This window comes from Canis lupus, chromosome 28 (assembly GCF_048164855.1).
Source record: "Canis lupus baileyi chromosome 28, mCanLup2.hap1, whole genome shotgun sequence".
Lineage (NCBI taxonomy): Eukaryota > Metazoa > Chordata > Mammalia > Carnivora > Canidae > Canis > Canis lupus.
The window spans coordinates 30,990,355-31,014,724 of record NC_132865.1 but is presented as its reverse complement, the minus strand read 5'-3'; the positions used below and the strand labels follow the sequence as shown (position 1 = coordinate 31,014,724).

General features: G+C 42.1%; 1 protein-coding gene, 1 long non-coding RNA gene and 1 pseudogene across 3 annotated transcripts in view; 1 reads left to right on the top strand and 2 right to left on the bottom strand.

Moving 5' to 3' along the window:
- Positions 1-13,922: 13,922 nt before the first annotated feature.
- LOC140620368 (14-3-3 protein zeta/delta pseudogene) lies at positions 13,923-22,435 on the bottom strand (annotated as a pseudogene).
- A 556-nt stretch (positions 22,436-22,991) lies between these two features.
- LOC140620001 (uncharacterized) lies at positions 22,992-23,790 on the bottom strand. Its single transcript, XR_012019757.1, has 2 exons — positions 23,554-23,790; positions 22,992-23,313 (listed from the first exon to the last, which is right to left on the bottom strand). It is a non-coding gene; the product is annotated as an uncharacterized lncRNA (long non-coding RNA).
- Positions 23,791-23,903: 113 nt separating this feature from the next.
- RAB2A (RAB2A, member RAS oncogene family) overlaps positions 23,904-24,370 on the top strand; it is a 92,245-nt gene continuing 91,778 nt past the window's right edge. For both annotated transcript variants that reach the window (XM_072804530.1, XM_072804534.1), the window contains exon 1: positions 23,904-24,253. In XM_072804530.1, coding sequence (XP_072660631.1) covers positions 24,208-24,253 — 46 coding nt within the window. In that variant the 5' untranslated portion in view covers positions 23,904-24,207. The remainder of the gene's footprint in view (positions 24,254-24,370) is intronic.

Sequence of the window (24,370 nt, the reverse complement as noted above, 5' to 3'; positions counted from 1 at the left end):
TCTCCTGGCACATCAATATGTCCACCAACCAATAAACTCATCCAAACCTCTGTGTCCAGAGATTTTATTGGGGTTTCATTACATAGGCACAATTGATTAAATCATTGGCCACATGCCTGAACTCAATCTCCAGTCACCCTCCCTAGGGGCAGGCTGAATGTCCTACATCTCCAGTCCTGTGGTTGCTCTTTCTGGTGGCAAGCCCCCATCCAGAAGCTCTCTAGGGCACCCATCCTACCTTATTTCATTAGCAGAACAAAGACACTCCTATCACATGGGAAATTCCAAGGATTTTTGAAGCCCTATGCCTGGAAGCTGAGACAAAATCCACATTTGTTATTACACTACACACAGCCATGGATCACTAGAGTTGAAGTCAAGTAAATTAAGAACCGAAACATATCCACTGGATTTTGCAATGTCTACTTATATTAAATAGAATTATAGGCTAAAGGGATGGAGCCAAAAGAGAGGCAAGACCTATCTTTTTATTACCTGCAGCCAAAATCATCCTAACACAATGCAATGATGAAAAAACTGTATGAATAACCAAATCATACACATGCATGTACATGTAAATCAAGAATACTTTAGAAGCTACATAATGGGAAAACACAGGGATACAACAAAAAGTTGTTAGGAGAGTAAAAATATATTTAATATTTTATCTTGAAGGATCAGTAGGATTTCATCAGATAGAGAAGTCAAGGAAGCATGATGCAGATAATCTGGGAATTGCGAAACTACTGAGTAGTTACAGAAGATGGGATATTCTAGAATCAGTGAAAAGTTCAGTATTGCTGAAGCATTGTCCAGAAGCGAGGGAGTCTAGGGCTTCTGTGGGATCCCTGAGGCCTTCATTCCAGCACAGCCTCTCCATCTGCCTAATACTGCTTCTCCCCTTCCTTTCATGAGTGTTGAACCCTAGTAAATACCTTGTACCCCAAAGATATTGGAGTACTGGGTCTCTGTGTCTTCCCCTGAAGACATATCTTCTCCATGTCTGCCTGACCTGTGACAGTGGGACACTAGTGAAAGGACGTGAATTTTGATGACTGATCCACCTGATTCAAAGTACAGCTCTTCTACTTATTAGCTGTGTGATCTTGGAAAACCTCAGTGCGCTTATCTGGAAAATGTGAATGAAACTTGCCCATTTTGCAGGATTGTCATAAAATTAGAAATAATATACGTGACATCCGTGGTACATGGAAAGAACTCAGCAAAGGGAACTCATGTTGCTTAGCAGAAGACGTCACTGGGTATCTGTCCAAGACATATAGACATTTCTCTGGAAGCCATTCCTCCATTCATAGGGAAAGCCTGGCAGGATCTGATGTCTAGGAACAAGGCTGGTGCCCACAAACAATGAGATGTTAGCATGGATGGTGCATCCGAATCCAAGGATCGCATGTTATGTTCTCCAAATAGTTTTTTAAGTCCCTGTAACTAGACTTGAGGTGAGAGAGAAACACCCCTCCATCCCCTCAGCCATGACAGGAGCACAAGAAGACCTGCAACTCTCCCCTGAATAGTGTGGAAGTGGTGTATAATCAGCTAGCAATGGTCAGGTCATCTTTGGACCAATCTCATTTGTAAGTCCTGCATGGTGACACCTATGGTTAAATTCCCAGTCACTTGAGCTTTGTCAAAACCTTTCAAGTGGGACAGCCTGTGTGGCTCAGCAGTTTAGTGCCACTTTCAGCCCAGGGAGTGATCCTGGAGGCCCGGGATCGAGTCCCATGTCAGGCTCCCTGCATGGAGCCTGCTTCTCCCTCTGCCTGTGTCTCTGCCTCATTCTCTCTCTCTCTCTCTCTCTCTCCCCCTCTGTCTCTCTCTCTCATAAATAAATAAAATCTTTAAAAAAAAGATTTTATAAAAAAAACTTTTCAAGTGTAAAAAATTTAATTAAAAGAGATTTGTGATATTTAAAGTTTATTTAAGGGTCTGCTTCACAACAGTTAGCAAAAAACAAAAAAAAACACTGTTTTACTGGGTCTTAGAGTTTGTTGAGAAAGAAAAGAATAACATGTATAAATATCTAATTATAAATAATAATGAGTCCTATGAAGGAAAGGTTCACTGGATGGTATTGACTTGGGTGGCTCCCAAGGAATCATGCCTCCTGGTATTTTTCCTGTGTGCAACATTCCCTTCCATTTTGACATTTGTTTGGCCATGTGACTAACTTTGACTAATGTGATATTACAAACATGGTGCAGAGGTTTGATGTGCACATGCACAATGGGACTAGACCTCTTGGAATGCACTTTCTTAGAAGCCAATTGCCATTCAGTTGCCGTTTTGTGAAGAAGCTCACTAGCTAGCTGCATGGTCCACATGGGGGATACCTAAAGGCTCTGAACTCCCAGTTGGTGGCCAGCATGATATGCCAGCCTTGTTCAGCTATCTCTGCATCTCAGTCAAGACCATGTGAAGCAGAAGAACTACTTGATCCAAAGAATCATGGGAAATAACGCTGTTAATGTTGAAACCATTGAATTTCGGGGTGGTTAGTAACCCAGCAATCAATAACAAAAATACAAGGCTAGGAAAACAAAAACAAAGGATCCTATCTAGTCTGCAAAATTGGGAAGGCTTCCAGAAAATTCAATGATTTACATGGACTCTGAAAGGGAAGTGTTATCTTCCAGACAGAGAGAACAGAATGCACAAAGGCCTGTGTTTGAAAGGCAAGAAGATACACTAGAATGAAGGGCATTATGTATCTTTACCTAATTGTGAAACATATAGAAAGGCAAACATATGTGTACATACATATTTTATTTATTTTATATGGCAATAGTATATTTAAGAAGAAATAAAAGCCCAAAGCTAAAACTGATATGTCTATTCCTGCTTATTAATACAGATTTGCTACTGCGAACCATCTGGGGCATGAACACATTGTGCAGGGACCATCTGTAATGTTCCTGATCTAATGGTTTCAACGATGGCTCGTGCTCTCATTAGCAGATATTAGCGCCTCAAAAAACATTTGTTAGAACCAGCAAAGTGCTGATCGTTTCAGATACTATCAAGTGGCTATATTGTAAACTAATGCATGAAAGCACAGGAAGAAAGGAAACATGCATTGAGTCCCTTCTGTGGCCCAGGATATTTAAGACTCTTTGCACCCATTCTTTCATTAACCCACTCAGTAATCTATGAGGTAGCTGTTATTCTAGTTTTTCTTATTAAAGATATAAGGCTTTTAAAGATTGATGAACTTGCCCAAGATCACACAGCTGCAAAGAGGTAGTCAGGATTTGAACACTAGGCCCCCTGCTTCTGAGATCTGTGGTACCTACAGTAGCTGTTGTTGGTTGCCTCCCTTGCACCTGCTTAGCCCCTTTCCAGATTCTTGTTCAGATACCCATATCCTCCTTCGGTGTTTTCAACCCCACCAAGCAGTTCTGCAATTCTCAGCAGATACCAACAGGGTGTCCTACAAATCTAACTCAATTCTGACACTATCGAGTTGGAGATACCATCAGATCTCACAGTTTGAGGGCTCAGACCCACCAGACCGCCCCCACTTTAGACACCAATTGCAAGACCCAGGGGCCACCTGAATTGCTGACAATTTGCTAGAATGTCTCACAAAGCTAGGGGAAACATTCACTTGCATTTACTTCTTTACTGAGAAAGACCCAGGTGAGAGAGATTCACTCTCAGGACACACCAGGCTCCCAGCACCTCCACATGTTCACCAACCCAGCAGCCCATCAGATTTCTCCTTGTTCAAGATTTTCATAGGGCTTACTCTGCAGCACCTCCTCCCTTCCTGGAGGTTGGTAGGTGGACCTTGATATCCCCAGCCCCCAATCACTTGGTTTTTCTGGTGACCAGCCCCATCCTGAGGCCATGTAGGGAACCCACCTTAAGTGACCTCATTAGTGATGTGGAGAACAAAGGCAAAAGAAATAGAGAAAAAGTTAAATTTCCTTACAGCTTACAGCCCAGTGACAAGTCCTTAGGACAGGCAGGGTGACCTTCCTCCAGGAACTCAACTGCCTCTGTGTTTTAATACTTTGCTAGAGACAAAAGGCAGCCTTAGCTTGATATTAGCCTAAACTTCAGGATCCTGTAAGTCTTCCTTAACATATAAAAATCCCTTTGGAGACTTCCTTTACCTCTACCCTACCCCCACTCACCCCCAAGATATATGTTAGCAATCTTCCTCTAAACTTACAGCCCACTGATATACATCTGAAAAGTCACCTGTCTAAGGTTTTACTAGACAGTAGTAAATGACCCCTAGAAACCTTGCTTCCAAATTCCTCAGAGACTTACACTATCCTAACCCTCTCTCAACTTGAAAGTATATAATCAGTAGCTCTTCACAACCCCAGTGGAGCTCTTTCTGCCCACATGCCCCATGCTTTAATAAAACCATCTTTTTCACACCAAAGACATCTCAAGAACTCTTTCTTTGTCATTAGCTCTTGGATCCCAACATTTTGCATCAATTAGCATTATCAAGTGTGATATAAGGTGCTCCTTATTAAAAAACAAACAAACAAAACGAAAAACAAGACGCTCCTATTGCTCAGGAAATTCCAAGGGTTTTAGGACCTCTATGCCAGAATGAAGGGACAAAGATCAAATATATGTTTTATCTTACTGCACTTCCTTATGAAGCTAGTGAAATTCAAGGGTGGGCTCCTTTGTCTACAGCCCTAACCACAACTGGCATTTAAGCCGGCCAGTTCTTTACTCTGCAGGACTGTGCCACACATCTTAGCATGTTTTACATCTTGGCTTCCACTGGGAATCCTTCTAACAACTGCAAGTATCCAACACACACCTGTGTGTCAGCGCTCTGCTTGACAATGGCTGTGTTACAGGGAATACAGTGCCTTCTGCTGGTGATGATTCAGGAACTTACCCAGTGGTGGGTAAGCCAAGCCCAGAACAGAATTTCTCTGCCACAGGCCATGGTCCAAAAACGGTAATGCATTTTAGGCCAGTGGGATGTAGGGAGAGCTTTGCTAGCGAGTTCTCAGAAAAGAGCCCACCTGGAGGAAACAGCTTGCTTGCCCCAGAACCTTTCCTGTATGGTGGTGCACCCTACAACTCTTCGGCCATGGGGCTGCCAGCCTGAAGATGAAGCTGAATCCTGCAGGCAAGCAGAGCTGCAAAGCTCTTAGAGAGGCAGCTATGCTAAAACTGACTTTCTCAATTGAGTGAGCCAAGAAATCACCTTTATTCCTTAAACTGATGAAACTAAATAATAAATCCCAAATGCTGGGCTTTCTGTTGTTTCCAGAGGTCAACAATATCCCACCTGATATATAAATTGTAGGCTTTTAGGTCTTACTGCCTCTACCAAAAGTAGAGAAGATGCATTGGCATCCACCCTCAGGGGAAGCAGTGTGCCATTTTCCATCCAGGGTGGGTTCCTTTGCTTGCCCTCTTGTCCTCATGCCTCCTGCCTCCTCAGACGTCTCTCTCTCATGTGTTTTCCCCTCTCTTGACTGTCCGACTTTCCGACTTCTCCCTTTCTCCAGCTCTTTGTGCCAGACACACACTGTATGTCCAGACCTCTTTCCTAGTAACCTAGCCCTCCCTGAGACTAATGCACTTTTTATCTATGGCACTTCCTCTTAAGTCCTTCACAGCCAAGTGCCTTAAAAGTGATGTCTACATTTATCTCTCCCCTGCCTCCTATTTGCACTCCCCTCCCTGACTCATCCTTAAACTACTGTTACCTGGTTTATGCTCCAGGCTGCTCTAATGAAGCTACACTGTTTGTTGGCTGATGATCCTGACTACATGATAAACCCAATAAGCATTTTCATCTTTATAATTTCTACTCTTCCCACTAAGTGCATTAATCAGGTTCTCCTTGAAACATTCTTTCTTCTTTTAGTGTCTGTACTTCCACCCTTTTGATACATCATTTCCTAACATGGGGTCTGTGAACCACATGGAAATGGAGAAATTGCATCTTTATTTTTATTAATTCTAGCTGAAATTTAACCTTCTTCAATTATGATTGTGATCAACAAACCATAGTGGTATTAGTAGCACTTACGGCTTTTTCACCAATAGAAACATAGATATTTTCATTATACAATATAATTGGTACAACTATCTTGTCATATTATTTAAATTCATCCCAACTGCTAAATTATGGTCATTGTTAGACCTCTGGGTAGATTTTTTAATTAATATATTAATAAAGAAGCTCATATATTACTCTAACACAAATTTAGGGAATATTTGTGTAATAACTCCAATATAATTTAATTTTTTGTAATCCCTGTATTGTATTTTGTACCTGTATTTTTTCTAAAGATTTACTTATTTTTGAGGAGAGGGAGTAAGAGAGAGAGCGTGACCACAAGGAAGGGCAGAGAGGGGGAGATAAAGAGAAAAGCAGACTCCCCACTGAATGCAGAACCCAACACAGAGCTCAATCTCACAACCCTGAGATCATGACCTGAGCTGAAATCAAGAGTTGGATGCTCAACCTACTGAGCCACTCAGGCACTCCTATTTTGTACATTTAAAATCATTATTTTGAGAAGGCATCCATGAACTTTACCAAACTGCTAAAATCCTGCAATTACAAAAAAAAAGAAAAGAAAAGAAAAGAAAAGAAAGAAAGAAAGAAAGAAAGAAAGAAAGAAGAAAGAAAGAAAGAAAGAAAGAAAGAAAGAAAGAAAGAAAGAAAGAAAGAAGGAAAGAAAAAGAAAGAAAGAGAGAGAGAGATGGGAAGAATAAAAGAGAAAAAAATCACATAACGTTTCCTGCCTAATTTTTAAAAATTTCTCTAATTGCTTCTCTATTCAATTTTGTGGCTCATATTACAAAGCCACTGTCCCATTTTTTTTAGCCTCAAAACCATCTATGACTGCCATCATAGTCACTGGATTTTACAGCAGAGGTTCACCTAAGAACCTGGAAATACATTTGTATCTTGAGAGTCACTGTAGAAATTCAGCATATAATGATGATAATATCAGAAGTTATACTGAAAGCTTCCCACATCCTGGGCACTGCACAGTGACCCTCTGACTTCCCCACTTTGCAGATTAAGAAACTGAAATATAGATGGAATCAAATACTTGGCTATGTCACATGGTCAGTAATTAATGAGGCTGAGTGCTTAATATACAGCAAAATAAAATTATGGGAGTGCCCTAAAGATCCATATTGGTCTCAGGGCCATAGCTTGAAGGTAATTTGATTGAATTTGTTGAAGTGTCTGAAGTGACTATATACCAGAAGGACGTTGGCCAGCCTTCAAGGCTTGAAAAAGGAAGATCTTTAGATATAAAAACTGGCATTCTCTATTGAAATACTACTTGGGGGAGTTTTTCATTCATCAAAGTGTTTGGTACTTGGTTAAGACCATTGGGCCAGGGTTATAAATGCCATCAGAGGCCAAACTGATACATCATGCAGGTCAGAGAGAGACCATCAGATTATGAAGTGAGAGAGTGGATGAACTGATAAGCCAGATGTTTTTCCCTGAAAAGATTATCCCAAAAGTGAGACGGATGTCTCATGACCTCTTAGCTTAAAGTCATTAAATATTTCCATAAACTTTATTTGTTGTCCAGGATAAGAAAAAACTAGTTGCGTGGATTTCATATTTTCCTGTTTCTGAAACAGTGATTTCTTATCGCAATTTGACTTTCTGCATTTAAAAACCAGACGCATAAACTAGGTTAATGGGAGTCCATTCCTGAAAGATGGATTCACTCTTGACGTGCAGAGAAATCAGGCTTCTAATCCTGATTTACTATATATACCATCCTGTGAGTTCTCTGGGGAGACCCAATATATCCCTTTTTCATGAGCAGAAAGCGTCCATCACCTTCTTGTGGAGGACAAATACGTTTTTCTTAGGTGTTACGTGCTGATGACTTCTAAATTTGTGTGTGGAGGTCAGAACTCTCATTAGACCCATATATCCAGCATCTCGCACCACCACTTACTAGCTGTCATGACATGAGAAATTATTTAATCTCTTTAAGCCTCCATCTCTTTCTCTATGAAATAAAGATCTAAAAAACTGTATCAAATTTGTTGTGCAGATGAGGTGATTTGGTTTGACTTGTCATATTTTCAATGGTATTAAGCTGATAGGAATTTTTAACAATAATTGTCAGAGAATTAATAGATAAATAAGTAGTAGATGGGCAGCCGGGTAGCTCAGTAGTTTAGGGCCACCTCCGGCCCGGGGTTTGATACTGGAGGCCCTGGGATCAAGTCCCATGTCGGGCTCCCTGCATGGAGACTGCTTCTCCCTCTGCCTGTGTCTCTGCTTCTCTCTCTCCCTGTGTCTCTCATGAATAAATAAATAAAATCTTTTAAAAAAATAAGTAGTAGATGATGTAAATATATAATCTGCAATGGAAGGCCTCTAAATGCCTATCAAGTACTTGACAAAAACATTTGCCCCTGACAATAGTACCAGCTATTTGGTATTTCTGTCTCTGGCTCAGACCACTCCCCAGAAGCTCCAGACTCAAATGTCCAGTTGCTCATTGGACATCTCCACTTGGATATCTATTGGCATTTCAATTCTACATGCCCAAAACAGAAGTCTGACTCTCCCTTCTTGTCCACATGCCTGGCCTTCTACCTCAATTAATTGCATTACCTTGTTCATCAGGCAAGCTACCTAGAAACTGGGCTTAATTTTTCTCCTTCCCATATATACTTCCATATATACTGTGTCCGTGAGCAGGGGCTGGCTAGACTTGAACTCTTGGGTGGTGCCTGGACCTACCTGGAAGCCAGACAGGAGTGACCTGGTTAAGTTCCTCAGGGGGCCAGGATGGGCACCTGCCTTCTCTATTTCCTCACAAAGACCCATCCCCTTCTGGAATTTCACCTCTCAAAGCTACCCCAACTGAGAAGATAGGGGGAAAAGAGCAAATGGTTAGGGACACTGATCTGCCTAGACACCCACCTGGGTGACTTGGGGTGACCAACTGGAAGCAGCTCCCCATTCCATGGGCCAGATTGCAGCTTTCCTCCTAACCCAAACACTCTCTTCTGCTCTTTGTCACTCTCCTTGGTTTCGGGAACCACCTCCTTACACATCCTCTCCTCATAGTATCTGTTTCTCTGCCGGTTACCAAACTTTCCTATGGGGTAAAAAAAAAAAAAAAAAAAAAACCTTCACAATCTCTGTGCTTCAGTATTTGCTTTTTTGTTTTGGTTTGTTTTTTTAAAATAATTATTTATTTATTTATGAGACAGAGAGTGTGCACATCCCCTCGCATGAGCAGGAGGAGGGGCAGTGGGAGAGGGAGGAGCAGACTCCCAGCTGAGCAGGAAGCCAGGTCCTGGGCTCAATCCCAGGACCCTGGGATCATGACCTGGGCCCAAGGCAAACGTGGAACAGACTGAGCCACTCAGATGCCCCTGTGCTTCAGTGTTTGTAATGTGCAAGGTACTCTCAAGCAGAGGGATCAGGGCAGGGTCTCTTTCCTCTGAGTCCAAGACAGGCACTGAGCCTACTTATTACCTCTTTTCAGAATTTACTTCTTCCTTGTAATGAACAACTTGTGTGTTCTGTATAACCCTTTGTTACGATTCAATTCTCCGTGACAGGATACTTTTTATTAATTTTATCACTCATCTTTATTACTTTTATTGCAGTCTGTTAATTTTTTATGAATGCTTTGTTTTTTTATAAGTAAAAACCTCTAGGTTTCTAATAAATAAATTAGGAGTCTGTAATTTTATATTAGTTTTAATCAAAACATCGCAGTTAAAATGGTATATTAGAGTTATGTCAATTTTTGGCATAAGTTTTCACTTTATTTATGCTGGAATTTTTCTTCCAAGTCTTTGAAGATATATATTCTGAGTTGAAAACCTTTGCGGCACCTGGACTCTTTATTTTTTTTTACGAGCCAGAACATTCTCTTTTTTTTAAAGATTTTATTTATTTATTCATGAGACACACACACACACACACACAGAGGCAGAGACACAGGCAGAGGGAGAAGCAGGTTCCATGCAGGGAGCCTGACGTGGGACTCGATCCCAGGTCTCCAGGATCACACCCTAGGCTGAAGGCGGCACTAAACCACTGAGCCAGCAGGGCTGCCCGCACCTGGCCTCTTAATCTCGGCTCAGGTCTTGATCTCCAGGGTGCGAATTCAAGCCCTGCATTTGGCTCCATGCTGGGTGTGGAGCCAACGTTAAATAACAAATTAATTAACTTTTAAAACAGCTTTATAAGAGGTACACCTTCTACTAACCCTCCTATGTCCAGTGCTGGGCATAGTAAGTATGATAAGCAGAAATCAAAGATGGCCCTCAAGCCTCACTCTCTCCTATACACAAACATTCTTCCAGTTGTTTAATCAAATACTAATTTAAGTGCTACAGTGAAGGGGTTTTGCAGATGTAACTAATGTCCCAAGTCAGTTGACTTCAAGGTAGTACAATTATGCTGGTGGGCCAGACCTAATCAGTTGAGTATTTTAAAGGAACAGGCTCTTCCTGACAAAAATAGATGCAAAACATGAGGGATTAAAAATGAAAGGCATGGACGCCTGGGTGGTTCAGTTGGTTAAGTATCTGCCTTCAGCTCAGGTCATGATCCCAGGAGCAGGGAGCCCCACTGCTCAGCAGGAAGTCTGCTTCTCCCTCTCCCTCTGCTCCTCCTCTCTGCTCGAGCTCTCTCACTCTCTAATAAATAAATAATCTTTAAAAAGAAAAAAAATGAAAAGCAGATTCTCTATTGGTGGCTTTGAAGATGGAGTCAGCCCTGTGGCAAGGGATGCAGGCAGCGCTAGCTGTTAAGAGCAGTGCCTAGATAAGTGCCAGCAAGGAAATAGGGATGTCAGTCCTACAACAGCAAAAACTTAATTCTGCCATAATACGTAAGCTTGGAAAAGAACCCCAAATGAGAATGCAACTAAGCTAACATCTTGATTTTGGCCTCATGAGACCTTGAGCTCGAGAATGCCTCTGCACCATGGCCAGATCCCTGCCCTGGTGGAATTGTAACATAGTTAATCCGTATTAATTTTTGCCACTAAGATTTATTTGTTTTCTTATTACTCAGTAATATAAAAATGATCTATAGTTTATATTGAGCTACAACCTCTACACTATATAATGTGATGTGAATCAGCACAATAGGGACTGCAGTATTTCTGGAAGCCATTTGTACAATGGACAACCAGCAATAATTCGACTATACACACATGTGATTATATAAGTGTGTCCTCTGAGGCCAAATGTGTCCCAATTCAACTTTCCCTTAATCAGTACCAAAATAATAATAATAATAATAATTGTAGATAATCTAGTACCTCCCAACACAAAGGCAAATGTGACAAATAGAAAGTCTGAGTGAAGAGTGATAACTGAATTTACTGATTGTTTAAATACCTTACTTTTGCTAATTTTAACCCCCTCCCAAAAGAAACTTATCCATGTGAACATATTAGCCTTGGAAGGGTTTCACACAAGTGAAGGACACTGAACTTAAAAAAAATTTTTTTAAATTTATTTGTGATAGGGATCCTTGGGTGGCGCAGCGGTTTGGCGCCTGCCTTTGGCCCAGGGCGCGATCCTGGAGACCCGGGATCGAATCCCACGTCGGGCTCCCGGTGCTTCTCCCTCTGCCTCTCTCTCTCTGTGACTATCATAAATAAATAAAAATTAAAAAAAAAAAAACCTGTTTTTTAAAAAAAAATTTATTTGTGATAGTCACAGAGAGAGAGAATGAGGCAGAGGGAGAAGCAGGCTCCATGCACCGAGAGCCAGACGTGGGATTCGATCCCGGGTCTCCAGGATCGCGCCCTGGGCCAAAGGCAGGCGCCAAACCGCTGCGCCACCCAGGGATCCCAAAGGACACTGAACTTAAGCTTTATTAGCTTCATGGTAAATCTCTCTGTATCCTTAGTACCTGGTATACAAATGGCAAGTCTCAATGAATTCTTTTTCATGCAGCTATATTAATCATTAAATAGTTGTTTACTTCAGTGGCTTCAAAATTTTAAGTGAATAAATGTTAATTGAGGAATGCCTGTCTACTGAGTGTACTTTCTATTTCCTGTATCCTGGGTCACTCATAATAAAACATATCTATTTACTTCCTCATCTCTGCTTGTTTTCTTTTTTTTTTTTTTTTTTTTTTAATTTTTTATTTATTTATGATAGTCACAGAGAGAGAGAGAGGCGCAGAGACACAGGCAGAGGGAAAACAGGCTCCATGCACCGGGAGCCCGATGTGGGACTCGATCCCGGGTCTCCAGGATCGCGCCCTGGGCCAAAGGCAGGCGCCAAACCGCTGCGCCACCCAGGGATCCCTCTGCTTGTTTTCAAGAAAGAAAAGGTAAGTAATTCATTTTGGGAGTTTTAATTAGTAGTTAGTAATCAGTCTGTCCTATAAATAAGCAAAATGGCTTATCTCTGGGTTCAGATGAGACAATATCATATTTCGTGTTTGGATTTAATGTCTTTTGGAGTGATGTGGAAGGATAATTTTCCAGAAATGCATTCAGTTGATTAAAGAGAGGAACCCTCTATTCCCAAAGAGGGTTCTGCCTATAATCAATTTTTCAAAAGGAAAAATTAACAAAAAAATATATCAATGCCAAATAATCTGTCTTTGCTAACAGTTTTGTGTAATCTATATCAAATGTGGTTTCAAGAAAATGTAAATACCTATTTATTAAGAATAAAAAATGTTCTCGATTAAGTCTAGTAATGGAAACTTCAAACACCATTCCAAAATTAATATGAGTCTGCAGTTCTTCTTTTTTTTAACCATCATCAATATTTATGGAGCATTTACAGTGTACTAGGCACAATAGAATATACAGAAAACATTGCCCCTGCTCTTGAGGAGCTTACATTCTAAAAGAAGAAAAAATACACCTCTTTTAAAATGGTATTTTTGTTTGGTGTTTTCTGCAAGGTACTGAGGAAATAGTCTGTAGGGTGAGCTTTAGGTATAACTTAGTCCCATCATTATTTAAAGAGAGAAAGAGGAAGGATTTTAAAGGCAGACAATGACAGACCATTCAGGATGGGTAGGGTTTACAAGGACATAAACACAATTTCATCAACTAAGGAGAGATTTGCTTCAGTAAATAGGATGAGGGAAATAGTTTGTGGAATGCAAGCAAAGGAAGCAAGGTATCCTTAGACATTGAGTGGAGCCAGAAAGAACATGTGGCCTTTTTTCCAAGTACATGGCCACCAACTAGGAATGGTTGGTGACAAGACAGAAGGCTATAAAGGTAATCTTGTGCACCTGACAAATAGAAAGAATAAAGGATCAAAATTGAAGGCAGGCTATAACAATATCAAGAAATTCTTAAAAACAAAAGTGATTTGGAAGCACAAAACTTTGTTAATGCTACCCAATGTCATGATGGGCCAAGAACATTGTGTCTTCCTAAGGTAGAAAATACCATATACCAAAAATTTTTTTTTAATTTTTTTTTAATTTTTATTTATTTATGATAGTCACACAGAGAGAGAGAGAGAGAGAGGCAGAGACACAGGCAGAGGGAGAAGCAGGCTCCATGCAGGGAGCCCGACGTGGGATTCGATCCCAGGTCTCCAGGATCGTGCCGTGGGCTAAAGGCAGGCGCTAAACCGCTGCGCCACCCAGGGTTCCCCCATATGCCAAAATTTTAAATGGAACGCATTACTTTTTTCCAATCAATCCCCTGTCTCTGAAAAAAAGCTTTTTTTTTTTTTTTTCAGGGTAGGGGAGGAATACAGGACATGGTTGGGAACAGTAGTAGTTATATTAGTAGTATTTTGTTATGATAAACTTTGTATTTAAACTTGGTAAAAGCCCATTAGCTGTCAAGAGGGAATAAGGAATAAATTTCCAAAAATGTACAATTTCCTTTAGAGAGGTTTCAGAACCAAGAATCTAATTTACATGAAAACCTGTAGAGAAAGTAGTTGAAAAGTCCATTCACAAAACTTTTATTCCACTTACAACTACTCAATACATGTGTTCTTAACAATTATGCTTAGATTGTTCATGAAAATTTCATAAGACATTAAACAAAGCTAGCCATCATCTCAAGTTATTTCCCTGTTAACTATTTTTACAGAACATGCATGTTAGGCAAGTATCAAAAAAAAAAAAAATCACAAGAGCAAAGAATCAAAACAAAACAAAACAGAAAAAAAACTAACAAAAAGGTTAAATACATGGGATTTTTGTTTTGCTGCTATACTTGATATACATAAAGTAATGGATATCAAGCAATTCATTTTTACTGCGTCTTCACTTGTACATTTGTTCTTAGGTTGCCTGAAACATTTAAATACAAATAAAAGGAGTGTAGCAAAAATAATGAAAGCAAACAGCAGGTAACTTTCCAAATAATGGAATGTGAACCATTTCTGCCCTTAACCAGAGTAAATTGGGTCACAACTAAAGGAACACTCCTGCAACTGTAGTCAAAGGTGTGCACATCGAGAATGAGTATTCCACAGATACTCGTGGTTCACATTTAATATCTACAGGATACCCTTTCTACTACAGCCTTGTAAGTGCCCCAAACCTTAAAGTACCCACAATAACTACACCTGTATCTGGAACCAATTATCCCTTTTATTCCCCACCAGGACAAACCAAGATGTGGGCAGTTTTCGTTGCTTAGACGTGGAAGCAGTTTTAACACTGGCCCTTGTGAAGCCACAATGTACCAAAAGTACTATGCCAAACACTTATAACTAGTATAAAAATTCCACATCCCCATATTGGCCACCTCAAGATGAAAACAGGTAACTCCCTAAATATTAACTGGCTCTACTCCCCTAATATTCAACATAAAAACCACATGGGAAATATAGAAATTAAAACAGAAGTAACATAAACCTGTCATAAATCGTAAACAAAAAACTATTTGTGGGACAGCATGAATGACAAATGGTCTACTGTGTAAATTTTAGAATGAGGCAGACAAAAGTAGGAAGGCCGGTTAATTTTCCCCCCCTTCTCCTGCTTCAGTTTCGTCTCCTAGGGTGTCCGATGTCCACGATGTCAAGTTGTCTCTCAGTAATTGCATTATTAGCGTGCTGTCTTTGTGTGACTCTTCACTTAATGTATCAAGTGCAGCAATGGCTTCATCAAAAGCTGTCTTTGCAAGAGAGCAGGCTTTCTCCGGTGAGTTCAGAATTTCGTAATAGAACACAGAGAAGTTAAGGGCCAGACCCAATCTGATAGGATGTGTTGGTTGCATTTCCTTTCCGCTGATTTCAAAAGCTTCTTGGTATGCTTGTTGTGACTGATCCACAGTCCCTTTCTTGTCATCACCAGCAGCAACTTCGGCCAAGTAACGGTAGTAGCCTCCTTTCATTTTCAAATAGAAGACTTTGCTCTCTGCTTGTGGAGCACTGGGGATCAAACGCTTTGCCGGAAGAGACAGTACATCATTGCAGATATCTCTTAGCTCGGTCTCAATTTTCTCTCTGTATTCTCGAGCCATCTGCTGTTTATTCTCAGCACCTTCCATCTTTTGCTCAATACTTGAGACGACCCTCCAAGATGACCTACGGGATCCTACAACATTTTTATAAGCAACTGAGAGAAGATTCCTCTCCTCTTGGATAATTCAGCTCCTTGCTCAGTTAAGGACTTCATGCAGGCTGCCAAGTCATCATATCGCTCAGCCTGCTTGGCCAGATTGGCCTTCTGCACCAGCTCGACTTTATCCATGACTGGATGTCTGGAGTGGGTGCCGGCGGACGGACCAGGGCTCAGCAGTCTCTGGGCTGCAGCAGCGAGGCTGAGACCGAGCCTGAAGTTCTTCTAATGAATATTACTAACCTAACATACCAGAAAAGACTACTCATAGGGAATAAGATGATGAGTCGAACTTCTACATGTTTGTATTTTATTTATTTATTCACGAGACACACACAGAGAGAGGCAGAGACCTAGGCAGAGGGGGAAGCAGGCTCTCCGCAAGGAGCCTGATGCAGGACTCGATCCCAGGACCCCGGGATCATGACCTGAACCGGAGGCAGACTCTCAACCACTGAGCCACTCAGGCATCCCTACATGTTTGTATTTTAAACCTGCTTAACTAAAGGCTTCCCCTACCTCTGCTTAATCTAGATTTTTTTAAACTTGAAATTTAAAATGAATAATCAACCACTGTAATATTTGGATATGAGAATTTTCATAGGTAGAAAAATATTGAGTTCCCATAAAATTATTCAAAGAAGCCAATGAGAAGTTGGAAATATCTTGTTTATTCTGTTGAAACACATGAATTCTTAAGGACTTGGAAAGGAAGCAAACAGCAACTTAAAAAAAAAGTCCTATTTGGGAGCTACTTTATCATTATGTTCTGTCCTCAAAACGATTGCCTTGAAATACAACTTTTCGGGGCACGTAGGTGGCTCAGTGAGTCAAGGATCTGACTTCAGTTCAGGTCATGATGTCAGGAGCTGCGTCAGGCTCCCTGCTCAGTGGGGAGTCTGCTTGTCCCTCTGCTCTCCCCCCTGTTGGTGCACTCTCTCTCTCACATAAATAAAATCTTTAAAAAAACTGAAAAAATGTTTTCTCCACCTTTTCTGACTGTAAAATTATTTATCAGACTTTTAATCTAAATTATTTTTAGAAGTGTCAAAACCACAATAAACTTTATTGATGCATCCATTCATAGCAAGCTTTTAGTAGACAGGTTAAATGGACCTGATTTGATCCCAAATGTATCTGATTTCAGATGGTGAGATATTTATTAGATCCTTGTTTTCACTCCTTGATCTCTTCAGGTTATGCTGCTTCTAGGGTGACTTCTAAGGTAACTGTAAGTGATCCTGGCCTCTGGAGTTAACGTCCTGTGTAGTCTCTTCCTACATTTTTATCATAGTGTGTCCATGGGACCAAAAGAATACAGAAGTGATGGTGTTGTGATTTCTGAAGCTAAATGATAAAAGAGATTGAGGTTCTGGCTTTGTGATCAGCTGCCTGTCATGAGGATACTCAAGCAGTCCTATGGAGAGGTCCATGTCATAAAGAAATAAGGCCTCTGCCAACAGCCAAAAGGGAGGGAGCCAGTTGGAAGTAGATCCTCAAGCCCTGGTCAATCATTCATGGGACTACAGATCTGGCTGAAGGATTAACTACAACCCCATGAGAGAACCCAAGCCAGAACCACCCAGCTAAGCTGCTCCTAGACTTCTAATGCACAAAAACAGTATGAGAATTAATGTTTATTGCAATTTTAAGGTTGTATTGTACTTTTTCATAATGTTTACTTGAAGAGGTTCTTTTTTTAAAAGATTTTATTTATTTATTTTGACAGAGAGAGTGTGTGTGTGAGCACAAACACACCAACAGGGGGAGGGACAAAGGCAGAGGGAGAGACAGAATCTCAAGCAGACTCCACACTGAGCATGAAGCCTGTTGCAGGACTTGATCCCTCAACCCTGAGATGGTGACCTGAGCTGAAATCAAGAGTCAGACACTTAACCACCTGAGCCACCCAGGTGTCCCACCTGCAGAGGCTCTTGAGGATTGATTGCTACATTCCTCACACTAAGAATTTTTTAAAATTTTTTATTCTATGTTTTTTTTAAGACTTCTTTTATTTATTTGACAGAGAGAGACAGAAAACACAAGCAGGGGTAGAGGGAGAAGCAGACTCCCTGCTAAGCAGGGAAGTTGATGTGGGGCTTGATCCCAGGGTTCTGGGATCATACCCAAGCAGAAGGCAGACGCTTAACCAACTAAGCCACCCAGATGCGCCTCAAATTGAGAATTTAAATGAGCCTAAGTGCAGCAGTGATTCTTGGCACAAGCCTAAATTAGCTTTGCAGATTTTTAAATGTGAGAGCCTTTACATATAATCTCACTTTTGAAAAACATATTTATTCTTTTAATAATTTTTATTGTCAAAAATCAGAAAATTTGGGAAAATATACTTCTGTTTTCTCCAGATTACAAGTCAAATATGATTCTGTGGTGGCCATTTTCCTCTCTTTCACTCCATATATTAAAAATTCTGATAGTGAGATCATTAGAAGCAGAGATAAAGAGTACATAAGAGGGAGGGGATAGCAGAGGGTTGAAATGTGATCTCACAGTTCCCTGTACCAGTTATTTTCTAAGATTCCCTTCTCACTCAAAGGAAATCAGGACAGAAGGTTTTCTATGTTTACATCTCCCCCTGGGACACAGCCAGTTTATAATTTCCTCAAAAACGGAGAGAAAACTGATTTCTCTTTATCAAAATTTGAAGACCTTCAGTAATAAAGATTAAAAGAAACTGAAGCACTCACGGGACAGGAAGTGGTTCTGTCTTCAGACAATGTGAGATACACACCTCATGCATCCCCATTCTCATTCCAACCCCAACTTTTCCAAAACAAAGAACACCTACCAGCTAACTCAAGACCTACAACACATTAGAGACAAGTGGAGAGTAGTAGGGTCTGAAGCAATTGCATACTTTAGTTTCTGCTGACAAAAAGACTAACGTTGCAGATAATAAAATACTGCTGATGCTTTACTGTTCTGTAGGAGTTGGTCTTTTATTACATACATTTGCAAAAAATCATTCACCTGCAATTTGGTATATATGCTTGCTCCTGGTATTGACATGCTTTTCAGAGTGTTCTCATATCTACTTCTCAGCAGTTTTATTACATAACCAGCTAGAATTATCTCTATTGAACAGATGACAAAAAGTTTGAAGAGGATTTTCTTGAAATCAGCTAGTTAGTAGCAGAGAAGAATATAATTCAGGCCTCCAGGAATTCAACACTGGGCCTTTCTCTAGACAACTTTCTCTGCTGAAAGCACTAGACAAATGTAAAGGACTTAGAAAAATAATTAATTAAGAACACTACCCTGGGTTTTAACTCACTTCAAAGTTCTTTAAAATTAATTCAAAATATTTTATGTAGTTATACTTTTTACTGTTTTATAACATGAGCTTATTATTCTAATATTAACTGTTTCTTACATCTGTGCACTTCTGTAGGTCTCTTCTATTACAAATAATCAGCATTGGTAAAATGAATAGCCTACATATAAAAGAAGGTTTCTTCAAACACTTACATTCAAACATTGACTAAGGTATGAATTTGTGATCATTAAATTTATACTATCCAAGTCAGCTTTTGAAGGATAAGCAGAATGAAGTAGAAGAGAGACAACAGCCATTTCTGGCTTGGACAAGTGGTCAGAAATAGGCCACAAATAGCAAATAAAACAGGGAATGTTAAGTGTGTTACCCAACTATAATACAAATGGCAGATGAGGTGGGTAAGGTGACCAGAGTACAAAAGGGATGGGGGGAGGGGCTGTTGGAGCGTCTGAAAAGAATCAATTAAAGCAGTAACTATAAAAGATGATGCCCTTTAAGGCCCAACTTAAATGGCTCTCCCTCTGTAAAAAATCGACTCCCATTTCCCAGAACAAAATTCTGTCTTCTGAATGACACATTGTCTCCCTGTAGACCTCATCAGGCCAAAGCTATCCATGACTTAGCACAAGGAAACTCTTATCTACTTTAAGTCAGGGTCTTTCTTGGGCTCATTAAACTCCTAACTATTCTTAGTGACAGGTTGGAGGTGGAGAATAAGGAAAGGATGAAAGGAAGGGGGAAATAATTTTAATATTTATTTAATGTCTACTATGAGCTTGAGATTGTGCTAGATACTCTATGTCATCTCATGAGACAACTAAGGCTTAGAGTGTTTAGTAATTAACCCATCAGTTTATCAACTGATAAGCGGTAAAGTCAAGAATTGAACCTAGTTCTTTCTTTCTTCAACACTGGTACTGAGCTGATTAAGTATTTGCTGGAAAAGTAGTTCCATCATGGCATTTACAAATGGCTGAAAGAAAACCTTTCACAGCCTTTTTTTTTTTTTTTTTTTTTAAGATTTTATTTATTTATCCATGAGAGACACAGAGAGACAGGCAGAGACATAGACAGAGGGAGAAGCAGGATGCAGGACTGGATCCCAGGACCCCAGGATCATGACCTGAGCCAAAAGCAGACAGACACTCAACCACTGAGCCACCCAGGTGCCCCTCACAGTGGTTCTTAATGATTTCTGGGTCATAGGCCTATGGAAGAATCTCTCCCATAAAATTACATGAATGCAAACACATAGAACATTTTGCATACTAGTTCTGGAGGATCACAGAGCCCCCAGAGTGCACTCAAGGACTGGCCAAGGAACCATGGAAACTAAAGAACCTGTGGAGGGCAGCCTGGGTGGCTCAGCAGTTGAGCACCTGCCTTCAGCGGCCCAGGGTGTGATCCAGGAATTCTGGGATGGAGTCTTGCATCAGGCTCCCTGCATGGAGCCTGCTTCTCCCTCTGCCTATGTCTCTGCTTTTCTGTGTCTCTCATGAATAAATAAAATCTTAAAAAAAAAAAAAAAGACTGTGGATTATAGTATTTCACACCACTCCTCTCCCATCCCATCCACCCCATTGCTCCTTCTTTCCACAGTCTGAGAGCAATCAAAAACCAGAGAAAATTTAAACACATGAAAAGTTTGATTGGGAAAAGTAAACGCAAAATTTCAATATAATACTGTATTTTAAAATGTCATGGAGCACTTCAGTGAGGGGATCTTAGAGAATGTAGTCTAACAATCTTTAAACTTCAGTTTTGACCTTCAGATCATGTATGATGTAAGACTGAGAGATGAGGTTATCAGAATTCATCCCCAAGAGAGAGAAATAACTGAAAATCAAACTGAATGGAAAATCCCAGGAAGTGTACTACCACTTAGGGGAAAAGAGGTATATTTCTGTCATTTTGCCTGAGGAATTTCTCTTGAAAAATATTTTTGGATTTTGGGGGCTAAGTCAAATGTTTCAAAAGAGGTTTGTATGGCTTTTGTTTATGTCCTGTATTGTTTCAAAGAGGATTTAAGACAGCATATAGGCATAGAGAAAATAGAACAAAATATTATGAATTAAATGTAGAAAGAAAATAAAGGTAGTGACATAAAATAAAGCCAGGAACGGAGCTGATTTTAAGACATGAACTCATGGGGTGCCTGAGTAGCTCAGCCAGTTAAGCATCTGTCTTTGGCTCAGGTCATGATCCTGGGGTTCTGGGATTGAGCCCCATGTCTGGCTCCCTGCTCAGCAGGGAATCTGCTTCTCCCCCTGCCCCTCCAGCACTGTGCTCACTCATATGCTCTCTCGCTCTCTCTCTATATCAAATAAGTAAACAAAATCTTAAAAAAATATGACTCATATGGTGACTACACCTTTTCTCCTTCAAGGTAATTTAAAATAATTATTCAGTACTAAGAGTTATGTATTAAGTATATGTTTTTCATAATTTATAAAATATCTTCACACACAATATCTTATTTGATCCTAAATTGACTGTGAGGCAGTTATTATCTACATTTTCCAAATAAGGCAAATGAGGCTCAAAGGACTTGAAAATCGAGTCTTTGCTCATTTCATTAGATTACACTGCCAGGCAGCAAGCGATCATTACAGCTCCTGTGCATCTCAGGAATGGAGTGATGCCACTCAGTTCTGTGAAAGCATAGTATACATCTGACTCATGGGGCCCCGCCCTTGTCAGGAGAGGATTACTGATACTTTACAGGTAGCTTCAGATCTGGAGGTTGGAGAGACATAAAATTAGACTTCAGACTTAGCTAAAATTAGCTTCAGACTAGTCCTTTAAGGTAACAACATTTAACTCCTTCACTTTACAGATGAGTACACTGAAGCTCTGAGAGGCCACATGATCTGTCACAATCATCCAGTTAATGGTAGGGCCACACCCAGAAGCCAGGCCTCCGAAGTTTTTGGGTTTTGTTTTATGCTATAGCTCTACATTCATTTCTATGATTTTTTTTTTTTACATGCCCAAGTCTGATCTTCTCTTGTTTCCCCTGGGTCCACCTGGTAAAGTACTATATGCATACTGACATGGCTACAAGACCTCGCATAACCTGGCACTAGTGACTTTTCCAGCGACTCACCTCCTCTAACAGTATGGGAACGCTCCTGACTCATAAGGATGCTCAGCTTTTGTGTGTCATCTTGATAGAGCTGTCCTGCTGAGGCTCTGAGTAAAGGCCATGTCTCTGAGAGTAGAAAACAACTGAGGGAACATTCTAGATATCTATCACTCATGAAAGACCTGAGGGAAGGCACTCAGGAAGGACAAAATGGCCACTAGGAGGTCTTGGGCAGGGACCTCCCCTCCCCCAAAGCAAAGATGAGTGAACCAGTTTATGCAATTCCAGGTAACTTTCTGTGTCAAATTCTTGCGTGCTATCCCTGAAACCTTGGTAAAATCCCCTCCAAATACTCCAGAAACCACCAATGAGTTCATACTTGGCAAGGCCACTCAAAGCATGTACTAACCCACGTTAGCCAGCTCAGCATGGAGGTGTCAGTAGAATTATATAGTGAGAGATCCCAAAGGGGAGAGAACGTGAGGCAAGAGGAACCAGGGTCACTAAATCCCAGTGACCCCCCCCCCCCCCCCCCCCCCCGCCCCAAAGATGGTCCTTCCATTGCCTTGGTTCGGTAAATGAGCTTCCTCTTGCAACTCTAAATTCCTTCAATGGAGCCACGAACTTTGCAGACTCTGCTTCTCCTGCCTAAACTTCATTTCCCATTCTCCAACTTTTGTCCTTTGCACAAACTGTTCCCCATCATTCATATTCTTGATGCAAACATCACCTTCTCCCGGTAACACATCCTCACACTTCCACGAACTCTACTGCCTCCTCTTCCCAAACTGTTCCTTCACAACAGCGTCCGCCCTCCGTGGCAACGCTGCGCAATGCAGAGACATAGTATGTACTTAATAAATGTTGGTTGAATGGAACAAAAAAGATACTTTGTTTTTTCCTTTCAACCTATGTTTTTTTTTCAGTAGGTAATTCAGGAACAGTGCAAAAAAGTTCAAACCGCACATAAAAGATTCAGGGAAACGCAGATGTGTCCTCCGTTCCCACCCGCCCTCCCCTTGATGCCAGCTGTGTTTCAGGATGGCTACAAACAGACGCTATTTCAGTCCACCCTTGACATGCTTTCTTTTTTACAAAATGGTAAAGATACATATATATAATGTATACGACAATAACATGTAATTCGTAAGCATATGAGCATATTTAGCATATAATTGTTATATATCTCATATACATAAGCAATGCATATAACATAAATATACATGTCTAGGGACGCCTGGGTGGCTCAGAGGTTAAGCGTCTGCCTGCAGCCCGGGGTGTGATCCTGGAGACCCCGGATCGAGTCCCACGTCGGGCTCCCTGCATGGAGCCTGCTTCTCCCTCTGCCTGTGTCTCTGCCTCTCATGAATAAATAAATAAAATCTGTAAAAAAAAAAAAATATATATATATACACACACGTCTACACCGATTTCTGCGCCTTGTTTTTGCATGTGAGGCTTCTCTGTCGGAGCCTCGTAATATTCGGCCACAGGGCACACCACACTCTACTTCACGCCCCCTGATGCACGGTGAGCGACTCGCCCTGTCAAGCCCGGGTCTCCGAACGCGGGGACACCACCGCCCTCCGGCCCACCCCGCGGCGCTCCCGCCTCCCCAAGCACCTTCCAGGAGCCCAAGGCCAGGCCCGCGCCGGACGCGGCCGAACGCGGCCTCCGTCTCCCGCACGTGCCCGCGCGCCCCCGGCAGGGCGGAAGGACGCGGCGCCCATGCGCGTGGCGGCGCGGGGACCGGGCCCTCCGGTTCCTTCCCCTCCCCCGGCGTTCCCCGGCCGCCGGGGCCGCCCCTCAGCAGCGCCGGGACGACGGGCTCCGGGAGGCGCAGTGCTCTCGGCGGCCGGGGCGCGGCCGGGGCGCGGCCGGCTCTGCGCTGGGCGGGGCGGGGCTCCGGGGGCGGGGCTCCGGGGGGGCGGGGCTCCGGCGTGCGGGGCGCGGCCGGCGTGCGCGGCTCCTCCCCTTTCCTCCGGCGGCGCCGGCGGCCGCAGCACTTCCGGGTCGGCGCGGAGGCGGGGCGGGGGTGCCGCGGCGGCTGTTATTGTTCGACTGAGCTCGGTCGGGAGCTGTCTCCACCGGCTGTGCGGGTGTCAGTTCGTCCTGCTTCCTCTCGGCCCTTAAGTGTCGGCGGCTGACGGCGACGGCTGCGGCGGGCGGGGCCTGGCGTTTCGAGGCCGAGTGGCGCCGGGGTGAGGGGCGCGGAGGAGGAGGAGGAGCAGTAGCGGGAGGAGGAGCCGTGTGCCCTGGCACCGAGCGGCCGCGGCCATGGCGTACGCCTATCTCTTCAAGTACATCATCATCGGCGACACAGGTGAGGGCCCGGGGTGCGGCCAGGCAAACGTCGGCGGCCTCCCGGCCGGGGCTGAGGGGCAAACGGCGTCTGCAGCGGCGCGGGCGCCAACGGCGCCTCCCTCCCTCCCTCCCTCCC